We start from the raw sequence: 11681 nt of genomic DNA on the forward strand, positions 1-11681 counted from the left end.
GTCAACAGGGAAGCCAGATTCGCTTAACAGGGAAGCCAGATTCGCTTAACGACCGTGTTACCAACTTAACAACTGCGAGGATTCACTTAACAATGATGGCAAACGAGGTCGTAAAATGGGGCAGAGACAAATTTCTCACTGAGCAACAGAAATTTGGGGGGGGTCTATTGTGGTCGTACGTCGAGGACTCCCTGTAGGCTTCGCTTATCTGGCTACGTTTCCCATCTGGCCTACCTGGTGAGGCTGAACAAGGACAGCCCGGGGTGGGATTCCACCCTCCAGATCTTACCTCCAGGACAGTGTCTCTTCATCCGACACTTCCGGGACTCGGACAGTGCCGGACACAGGGCCACGTTCTCCTTGCCGCTCTGGAGAGTCTCCCGGACTCGGATCTCCGAACCCCACTTGTACCCGCACATCCGCCCTTGTTTGGTGCAGGGGCTCCAGCTGCCCCAGGGGGCTGCCTCGCAGTTTTCTGGCAGGGGGAAAGGGAGAGGATATGGAGACACCATCAGGAATAGAAGCTTTTAAGAAGAGACGAGACAGTCACCTGTCTGAGATGGTAGACGTTCTCCTGCTTGAGCGGGGGGGCTGGACTAGAAGACCTCCAAGGTGCCTTCCAGCTTCTATTCTATTCCATTTTCTATTCTATTCCATTTTCTATTCTATTCTATTCCATTTTCTATTCCATTTTCTATTCTATTCTATTCTATTCTATTCTATTCTATTCTATTCCATTTTCTATTCCATTTTCTATTCTATTCTATTCTATTCTATTTTAGTTATTCTATTCTATTTTCTATTCTGTATTTCTATTCTGTATTTCTATTCCATTTTCTATTCCATTTTTTATTCCATTTTCTATTCTATTCCATTTTCTTTTCTTTCTTTTTTTCTGTTCTGTTCTTTCTATTCTATTCTATTCTATTCTATTCTATTCTATTCTATTCTATTCTATTCTACAATCTGTCTCTTCTCTTCTCTTCTACAATCTCTCTTTATTCTATTCTATTCTATTCTATTCTGTTCTGTTCTGTTCTGTTCTGTTCTGTTCTATTCTATTCTGTATTTCTATTCTATTTTCTATTCTGTATTTCTATTCTGTATTTCTATTCCATTTTCTATTCCATTTTCTATTCCATTTTCTATTCTATTCCATTTTCTATTCTATTCTATTCTATTCTATTCTATTCTATTCTATTCTATTCTAATTCTGTTCTGTTCTATTCTGTATTTCTATTCCATTTTCTATTCCATTTTCTATTCTATTCCATTTTCTATTCTATTCTATTCTATTCTATTCTATTCTATTCTAATTCTGTTCTGTTCTATTCTGTATTTCTATTCCATTTTCTATTCCATTTTCTATTCCATTTTCTATTCTATTCCATTTTCTATTCTATTCTATTCTATTCTATTCTAGTCTAGTCTAGTCTATCGCTTCTATCCTATCCTGTCCTATCCTATCCTATCCTATCCTATCCTATCCTATCCTATCCTATCCTATCCTACTCTGTCCTGTCCTGTCCTATCCTATCCTATCCTATTCCATTCTCTCTGGGCTGGGGGGTTTAGTTGCAGACGAGGGAGGGGGCTTACCTTGGCATTCCCGGGTGCTGTGCCAGGCCATGGTGTCAGGAGGACAGGTGTTTAAGCACTTCCCTTTGTGCAGGTAGAAGCTCTCTTGACATTTCATGCAAAAGTCTTTGCTGAAACAGCTCTCACAGCTGGGCGACCGGCATTCTAGAACATAGAGATGGCGCGTTAGAAAAAGCCGCCTTTAAGCCGGTGGGCTGACTTTGGGCCAATCACCTAGGAGACGGTGAGTTCTAGTTCCGTCTTAGACATGAAAGCCAGCTGGCTGACTTTGAGCCAATCACCAGGAGACGGAGAGTTCTAGTCCCACCTTAGTAATGAAAGCTGGCTTGCTGACTTTGGGCCAATCACCAACTCTCTCTCTCAGCCCAACCCACCTCACAGGATTGTTGTGATGGGGAAAACAGGAGGAGGAAGACCTATCGGATATGTCTGCTGCCTTGAATTATTTGTAAAAATACAAATAAATACATATAAAAATACAAATAAATACATAAAAATAAGTCATATTGAATTATCAATATGACTGCCCCGATTTTATGATTTTGTTTTTCAGCAGTGGTTAAACAGTGGTCACTTAAGCTATAGGCCAGTTTTGCTGAAAACCAAAAGTAAATGCTGGTTGTGGGCTCCTTGGTGCTCACTGAGCTGGGTGGTTTTATTGCAGACATTTCATGACCCAACTAGGTAATATCATCAGCACTAGGAGGAAGGAGGCATTTACTCTTGGTTTATAGACTGGTGGCTGCCCTATCAGGACCCAGGACCCCACAATCCTCCTCCTCCTCCTCCTCCTCCTCCTCCTCCTCCTCCCTTCTAGCACTGATGATGTTACCTAGTTGGGTCATGAAATGTCTGCAAGAAAACAACCCAGCTCAGAGAACACCAAGGACACCATAGTTCTCCTCCTCCTCCTCCTCCTCTTCCTCCTCCTCCCTACATACCCTACTCCCTTCTAGCACTGATGTTACCTAGTTATTCATAATTCATAATTAGCAAACTTTAAGATACTTCTGTACCCTTCTACCACTACTACCCTCAAGAAAGAAATATTATTTTAATGGAAAAAAATATCAGTTACGTTGCCATAGAAATTCTGATAAAGCTGCATATTTCTTTTTCTTTTTCTTTTTTAAAGGAGTTAATAGGCAATCCAAGAGTAGAATGAACCTTCAAAACCCTCTGTTAACAGTCTGTTATTGTATTTAAAACGCAGAAAGCCTGCAACGGCTTCTTATCTACCCCAAGCCACAATCATCATTATCTCTGATCCATTCAGGATTCATCCGGGATCAAAAGTGACAATAAAGGTTATTTTTTTCTTATCGGTATATGTCAGGGGTAGGCCACCTTGGCTCTTTTGTGACTCATGGACTTCAACTCCCAGAATTCCTGAGCCAGCCATGCTGAGGGGAAAGGGAGAGGTTTCCAAGCTGAGCCATGCTGGCTCAGGAATTCTGGGCGTTGAAGTCCACCAGTCATGAGGGGGCCATAGTTCCCCCATGCTGGCTCAGGAATTCTGGGAGTTGAAGTCCACAAATCATGAGGGGGCCATAGTTCTCCCATGCTGGCTCAGGAATTCTGGGAGTTGAAGTCCACCAGTCATGAGGGGGCCATAGTTCCCCCATGCTGNTTGAGTGATCTAATATCTGTGTTGATAGACTGAAGATGCGATGGATAAAGCAAACAAAGAAAGGAAAGGCAGAAAAAATCCATGCACCTTTTTCTTGGCTGGTAAGAGTAAGTTGGACTTAGGATATTCCATGCTGGCTCAGGAATTCTGGGAGTTGAAGTCCACGAGTCATAAAAGAGCCAAGGTTGCCTACCCCTGGTATATGTGTTTCTTTTCTTTTTCTTTTAATGCACCTCTTTTTCAAATATTGTCTAGTTTTGTTTTGCCTTGGTAATTTTTTTTTGAAGTTTCTATTTTAATTTTTTGCATAAAGTTTAAAAAAAATTTTTTTAAAAAAGAAACAAACAGAAAGACATCTAATAAAGGATAAATCGAATAATAATAATAATAATAATAATAATAATAATAATAATAATAATAATAATGATGATGATGATGATGATGATGATGATAATGATAATAATAATAGTATAATAATAATAATAAAGTTGGAAGGGACCTTGGAGGTCATCTAGTTCAACCCCCTGCTCAGGATCCTGAGAACTGAGGACTCGGAGGTTGCCCCAAATTGCCCGCCTTCCTTCTATGTTTTTATCTCGCTAATACGCTACCGACTCCTCCAAGACTTCGGTTTTTCACACCCTGGACACCTACTGATGCATCGGTTGACTTCCTGGCCTCGCACCCCAAAGTAGCCCAGCGGGCAGGCGTGGACGCAGGCCCCGTACTGTCGGATCCCGTCCCTCCAGATGAGCAGGAAGAGACGCTGCTGGCAGGAGACGCAGCCGTTGTCTTCGGAGCACATCACACAACCGGTGCAGTTCTCAAACATGGCGGCATTCACTGAAAGAAGAAGAGAAGAAGAGAGTTGGAAGGGACCTTGCAGGTCTTCAAGTCAGGAGGCCCCTGACCTTTGGGGTTTCTACAGAATAATTTACAGAATGACAGAGTTAGAAGGTCATCTAGTCCACCCCCCACCCACCCCGCTCAGGCAGGAAGCCCTATACTATTTCAGACAAATGGCTGTCCAATCTCTTCTTAAAAACTTCCAGTGCTTGAGCATTCACAACTTCTGGAGGCAGGGAGTTCCACTGGTTAATTGTTCTCACGGTCAGGAAGTTTCTCCTTAGTTCTAGGTTACTTCTCTCCTTGATAGGTTTCCATCTGTTGTTTCTTGTCCTGCCGTCTGGTCAGTGGTGGGATTCAAATATGTGAACAACCGGTTCTCTGTGTGGATGCTGCTTCCAGAAGTCCATTCTGGGCCTGGGCAACAAAAAATTAGCTACCGATTCTGCTGAAGTGGTGTGAAGTGGCTGAATCTCATCACTGCCTCTGGTGCTTTGAGAATAGAATAGAATAGAATAGAATAGAATAGAATAGAATAGAATAGAATCTGGAAAGTACCTTGGAGGTCATCTAGTCCACCCCCCTGCTCAGGCAGGAAACCCTATACCATTTCGGACAAATGGCTGTCCAGTTTCTTCTTAAAAACTTCCAGTGTTGGAGCATTCACCATTTCTGGAGGCAGCTTGTTCCACTGATTAATTGTTGTAACTGTCAGGAAGTTTCTCCTTAGTTCCAGGTTGCTTCTCTCCTTGATGAATTTCCATCCGTTGCTTCTTGTCCTGGCTTCAGGCACTTTGGAGAATAGCTTGACTCCCTCTTCTTTGGGGCAGCCCCTGAGATATTGGAAGACTGCTATCATATCCCCCCTCGTCCTTCTCTTCATTAAACTAGACATTCCCAATTCCAGCAACCGTTCCTTATATGTTTCAGCCTCCAGTCCCCTGATCATCTTTGTTGTTCTTCTCTGCACTCTTTTCTAGAGTCTCAACATCTTTAGATGTTAAGTGATTTTTGCCCCATTTTGCAACTTTTCTTGCCCTGGCTTCTAAGTAAATCACTGAGGTGGTTAAGTTAGTAACACACACAGTTCTTAAGTGACTCTGGGTTCCCCATTGCTTGTCAAAAGGGGGTCACGTGACCTCCGAGGGATGCCACAACCGTCATAAATACAACTCGGTTGCCAAGCGCCTGAATTTTGATCACGTGACCCTCGGGGTGTGTGTGATGCTGCTGCAACGGTCGTTAAGTGTGAAAAACGGTCATGGGTCACTTTTTTTGGTTGCTCAGGGGCCGTTCGAAGTTACAATGGACACCCTCCCCACACAGACACACAGACACACAGACACAGACACAGACACAGACACACACACAGACACACACACACACACACACTGTTGCTTACAATCGTGGTCCTAAGCCAAGGACTACCGCATATATATATTTTAGCCTTGAGTTGTATATAAAGAATATCCATCCGAAAAGCGGGACAGAGAAAAAGAAACGGGTGCACCTTTGTTGTCTAGGAAAAATAAAATATGTAAATTGCAAAAAAAACCCCACAAAACACAAGAAGAAAAAGAAGAATTGCATGACAGCAATTACACATTTTCCAGGCGTCTTCTTTTTGATATATGCAACATTAGGCAGAGAAATTAGACAGAAGGAAAAATAATGTGCGGTGCATATGTGGAACCCATTTTAAAAAAAACCAGATTTCCACGGATTTCTGGCAGCTGTGGAGATTTGGTGACCCAGAGATTAAGGCTAAGAGGCCGCAGGTATCGGGAGCCAAATTAAAAGCCGGCCCCCTTATTGCACCATGCAGAAAATTCTGTTGGTTTTTTTGCCCGATCTCTATTTTTATTTTTTTTTAATTTGGGGTGGAGATATTTATTCGGAACAAAACGGTCTACCGAAGATGCAGACCTGATCAGAGACAGCCCACAAGAAATGGGAAAAAAATATATATAGATCCGGGTGTTTGTTTGTTTTTTGCCCCCCAATGTTGGCAACTTTAAAATGGACGGACTACCGCTCCTGGAGCTGGCTGGAGAATTCTGGGAGTTGAAGTCCCCCCCTCATCTGAAGTTGCCAAGTTTGAGAAATACTGATTTACAACAGTGTCTTTCAGTCTGGCAACTTGAAGATGGGTGGACTTCATTTCCCAGCATGCTGACTGGGGAATTCTGGGAGTTGAAGTCCACACATCTTACATTCGCTAAGGCTGACTGGTGAATTCTGGGAGTTGAAGTCCATACATCTTATAGTTGCTAAGGCTGACTGGTGAATTCTGGGAGTTGAAGTCCACACATCTTATAGTTGCTAAGGCTAATTAAGGAATTATGGGAGTTGAAGTCCCTACCGTTGCTAAGATTCCCTGAGGGATTCTGGGAGTTGAAGTCCACACATCTTACATTCGCTAAGGCTGACTGGTGAATTCTGGGAGTTGAAGTCCATACATCTTATAGTTGCTAAGGCTGACTGGTGAATTCTGGGAGTTGAAGTCCCCACCGTTGCTAAGATTCCCTGAGGGATTCTGGGAGTTGAAGTCCACACATCTTACATTTGCTAAGGCTGACTGGTGAATTCTGGGAGTTGAAGTCCCCACAGTTGCTAACACCCCCCCAGGGAATTCTGGGACTTGAAGTCCACACATCTTATAGTTGCTAAGGCTGGCTGGGGAATTCTGGGAATCGAAGTCCACCCACCTCTCTGGAATGCCGTCCCGGATTTTGAGGTCCCATCTTTCCTTGCTGCCTAGCTGAGTACAATCTATTTTGCAGGGGGAATTCAAAGGAATAACCTTGGCACGTTTCCTTGGAAAACCAAAATACGGCTAATTCTTTGCAAAACCCACTGTCCTAATTGAACAATGGGGTGTTTTCCCTAGAACCACCCCATGGAAAATCGGGGGGGGTGGTTTAATATGAAAAGGAGGGGGTACGATAAGGTGACAAGGCGCCACTTCGTATTACATTTTGTCTGTTCAAAAGTAAATAGCCCATGTTCACAATTAGCTTCCTCCGAGTTGTTTAAACCAGATTTTAACCAAAGTGCAATCAACAGGATCCTCGCCCAATTAGAAAAGCGAACGGTTTTTCACTCCCTGCCTATTACTCCAAGACTTTTTGGTGCCTGAAGCTTTCGCCCTCACGGGGTGGTTAAATAATAAATAATAATAATAATAATAATAATAATAATAATAATAATAATAATAATAATAATAATAATAATAATAATAATAATAATAATTAAAAAAAAAAAAAAAAAAAAAAAAAAAATAAAAAAAATTAAAAAAAAAAAAAAAAAAAAAAGGTCAATTTTGCAGCCCTTGAAGCAATGTCTCAACAAGCATTGTCTCTGGCAAACCGTACATTCGACTTGCTTAAATTGCTACTGGGTTACATCAAGTCAGCCTTTCAAGGTTTTACTAATGGGTAAATAATTCTTGGATTGGTCTGCTCTTTGTGAGTCATCTTTGCAGCCTCTGTGGGGTTTCCCCCCCCCAATCAGAATAGAGCTGGAAGGGACCTTGGAGGTCTTCTAGTCCAGCCCTCTGCTCAGGCAGGAAATCCTATACCATTTCAGACAAATGGCTGTCCAGTCTCTTCTTAAAAACCTCCAGTGTTGGAGTGTTCACCGCTTCTGGAGGGAGGTTGTTCCACTGGTTAATTGTTCTAACTGTCAGGAAGTTTCTCCTTAGTTCTGGGTTGCTTCTCTCCTTGATTAGTTTCCACCCGTTGCTTCTTGTCCTGCCTTCAGGCGCTTTGGAGAATAGCTTGACTCCCTCTTCTTTGGGGCAGCCCCTGAGATATTGGAAGACTGCTATCGTGTCCCCCCTTGTCCTTCTCTTCATTAAACTAGACATTCCCAATTCCAGCAACCGTTCCTTATATGTTTTAGCCTCCAGTCCCCTGATCATCTTTGTTGCTCTTCTCTGCCCTCTTTCTAGATTGTCAACATCTTTTTTACATCGTGGTGACCAAAACTGGATGCCGGATTCCAGGTGTTTTCCAAAATTGCACCAATGGAATTCAGTAGGGTGTGTACATATAGAATAACAGGATAATAGAATTGGAAGGGACCTTGGAGGTCTTCTAGTCCAACTCCCTGCCCAAACAGGCGCCCCTATACCATTTTAGACAAACGGTTGTTCAGTCTCTTCTTTTAAAAAAAATCTGTTCTCTAAAACACCTGAAGGCAGGACAAGAAGTAACAGACGGAAAGTAATCAAGGAGAGAAGCAACCTGGAACTAAGGAGAAACTTCCTGACAGTTAGAACAATTAACCAGTGGAACAACCTGCCTCCAGAAGCGGTGAATGCTCCAACACTGGAAGTCTTTAAGAAGAGACTGGACAGCCTTTGTCTGAAATGGTATAGGGCAGTGGTTCTCAACCTGTGGGTCGGGACCCCATTTGGGGTTGATCTCATGGGGGTCGGGATCCCCATTTGGGGTTGATTTCATGGGGGTCGCCAAGCAAGGCTGTCCGCCATTTTTTTTTGTCCGCCATTTTTTTGTCTGCCATTTTTTTCCCCTTTTCCGGTGGGTGCCTTACCTCCCTTGGGCTGGGCCAGCTGGTGGTCGGCCTGCTCCGTCTCTGCCGCTTGCCAGCTACGCCTCGGCCGGCGCAGGGGGTGGAACCACACATGTGCGACACTCCCAGGCAGGGAAAGTCCTCGACCTACGACCGGTTGGGTAGTCCTCGACTTACGACCAGTTTAGTCCTCGACTTATGACCGGTTTAGTCAACTTATGACCAGTTTAGTCCTCGACTTACGACCAGTTGGGGTCGCAGCATTAAAAAGGTTGAGAACCACTGGTATAGGGTTTCCTGCCTGAGCAGGGGGTTGGACTAGATCAGCGTTTCTCAACCTTGACCATTTTAAGGCATGTGGACTTCAACTCCCAGAATTCCACAGCCAGCATTGCTGGCTGTGGAATTCTGGGAGTTGAAGTCCACATGCCTTAAAATGGTCAAGGTTGAGAAACCCTGGACTAGATGACCTCCAAGGTCCCTTCCAGACCGATGAGTCGATGTTCTAACTAACCCACAAAAAACAGGCCACAGAAGTCCAGCTATATCAGCTGTTGATGCATGGATGCTCAAGGCTCAACCGATCAAGCTCAGTTATGGCTTTACAAAGGCCTTAATAAGACCACACCTGGAATACTGCAGTCAATTTTGGTCACCCTATCACAAAAAAGACGTTGAGAGTTTGGAAAAAATTCAGAGAAGAGCAACTAAGATGATCCAAGGCCTGGAGACTAAAACATACAAAGAACGGCTGCGGGACTTGGGTTTGGCCAGTCTAAAGAAAAGAAGAAATAGGGGAGACATGATAGCAGTGTTCCAGTATCTGAGGGGCTGCCCCAAAGAAGAGGGGGTCAGGTTGTTCACCAAAGCACCAGATTTTGATTTTGACGTGGGAAAGGGCTGGAATTGCTCGGTGAGGTGATGTGACGGTTTGGGATTCAGGATCATCAAGATGTTGAGGATACCCAACCGTAACCTTTGACCTCAGGCCAGCCACGTAAGGCTGTGGAAATCCAAGATGGAGAGGAGTCATCTCCAACTCCATCCTAGCCAAGACCAAGGGCTGTAGATATTTGGATGCTTCTCTACCCCCACCCCCAGATCTGGGAATAGTCCATCTTTGACTTCCCCCTTGAAAGTTGGCGAAAAATTTGGGGTCTTCCTGGACTTGAAATAAGTTGTTGCACTCTTTGCTAGACTGGAGGGGCCCATCAGACAGTCACCGATGCCCTGGTCGGCTTGCTGCTTGGCTACTGCAATGCACTTCACATGGGGCTGCCCTTGAAGTCCAACCAGTAGCTTTAACTGATCAGGAATGCAGCAGCGCAAGTGGTAACAGGCAATAACTGAGAATGCCTGGAGAATACCTCTTCCTTGTGAGTCACACCGGTTGCTGGTTGCCTTCTGGATCAGATTTGAGGCGCTGGTGGACTTGAGCCCCCCCCCCGTCCGCTGTTCCCCCCCCCTAACATCTATATAAGGAACGGTTGCTGGAATTGGGTCTGTCTAGTTTAATAAAGAGAAGGACGAGGGAAGACATGATAGCAGCCTTCCAGTATCTCAGGGGCTGCCCCAAAGAAGAGGGAGTCAAGCTATTCTCGAAAGCGCCTGAAGGCAGAACAAGAAGCAACGGATGGAAACTAACCAAGGAGAGAAGCAACCTAGAACTAAGGAGAAACTTCCTGACAGTCAGAACAATTAACCAGTGGAGCAACCTGCCTCCAGAAGCGATGAATGCTCCAACACTGGAAGTTTTTAAGAAGAGACTGGACAGCCATTTGTCTGAAATAGTATAGGGTTTCCTGGCTGAGCAAGGGGTTGGACTTGATGACCTCCAAGATCCGTTCCAACTTTATCATTATTATTATTAAAATAAAATAATATAAAATAATATAAAACAAAACAAAATAAAATAAAATAATAAAATAAAATATAAAATAAAATAATAAAATAAAATATAAAATAAAATAATAAAATAAAATAATAAAATAAAATAACTCCCTGAGCAGGGAGTTGGACTAGATGACCTCCAAGGTCCCTTCCAACTTTATTATTGTTATTATTGTTATTATTGTTGTTGTTATTATTATTATTATTATCTATCTTGATCCTGCAAAGTTGGGACATGGTACAAATGCCTGCATTTAACATCTTTATCCCTCCTATCATATCCTTCCCAGGGACCTGTTGTTGATGTTAGAGATTGTTAAAGGTGTAGTCACTGCAGGATGTAAGCTGCTCCAAGTCAAGCTGTCTTTTGCAATTGACGGATGGTATGTCAGTTCCAATATTATTATTATTATTATTATTATTATTATTATTATTATTATTATTATTATTATTATTATTATTATTATTATTATTCAGAAAGCATCACCTGCTGTCATGACCAAGCAAACAACCTGCCTAGTGAAATGACTCTTAGGAACAGAGCCCAAAACCAAGACCACAGCTGGAACACTGCAGCCAATTGTGGTCAGCATATCACAAAAAAGATGTTGAGAGTTTGGAAAGAAAATCAGAGAAGATGATAAAATGATCAAAGGCCTGGAGACTAAAACATATGAAGAACGGCCGCGGGACTTGGGTTTGGCTAGTCCAAAGAAAAGAAGAAATAGGGGAGACATGATAGCAGAGTTCCAGTATTTGAGCGGCTGCCACAAGGCAGAGGGAGTCAGGTTGTTCACCAAAGCACCAGAGGGAAGGACGAGAAACAATGGTTGGAAACTGATCAAGGAGAGAAGCAACCTGGAATTAAGAAGAAACTTCCTGACAGTGAGGACAATCAACCAGTGGAACAGCTTGCCACCAGAAATCGTGGGCACTCCGTCACTGGAGATTTTTAAGAAAAGACTAGACCCTCACCTATCTGAGATGGTATAGGTTCTCCTGCTTGAGCAGGGGGCTGGACTAGAAGACCTCCAAGGTCCCTTCCAGCTCTATTCTATTCTAATATTCTAATGGCTTCGCTAATGTCCCATCTTAAAACAGTCTTGCTCTCTTTCCTGCAGTGACCCAACATTCCCAGGGAACGCTAGAAACCCCCCAATATTTGCATTCATACATCCAG

General features: G+C 43.3%; 1 protein-coding gene across 1 annotated transcript in view; it reads right to left on the minus strand.

Moving 5' to 3' along the window:
* The window catches only part of LOC107299558 (R-spondin-4-like), a gene marked incomplete at its 5' end in the record, with an annotated part of 11302 nt that extends 2622 nt beyond the window's left edge, over nt 1-8680 (minus strand). The window contains 4 exons of the mRNA XM_015828925.2: nt 290-475; nt 1600-1743; nt 3884-4072; nt 8668-8680. Coding sequence (XP_015684411.2) covers nt 290-475; nt 1600-1743; nt 3884-4072; nt 8668-8680 — 532 coding nt within the window. The remainder of the gene's footprint in view (nt 1-289; nt 476-1599; nt 1744-3883; nt 4073-8667) is intronic.
* Nucleotides 8681-11681: the final 3001 nt, after the last annotated feature.

This window comes from Protobothrops mucrosquamatus, unplaced genomic scaffold, assembly GCF_001527695.2.
Source record: "Protobothrops mucrosquamatus isolate PMUCROS unplaced genomic scaffold, P.Mucros_1.0 scaffold5104, whole genome shotgun sequence".
Classification (NCBI taxonomy): Eukaryota; Metazoa; Chordata; class Lepidosauria; order Squamata; family Viperidae; genus Protobothrops; species Protobothrops mucrosquamatus.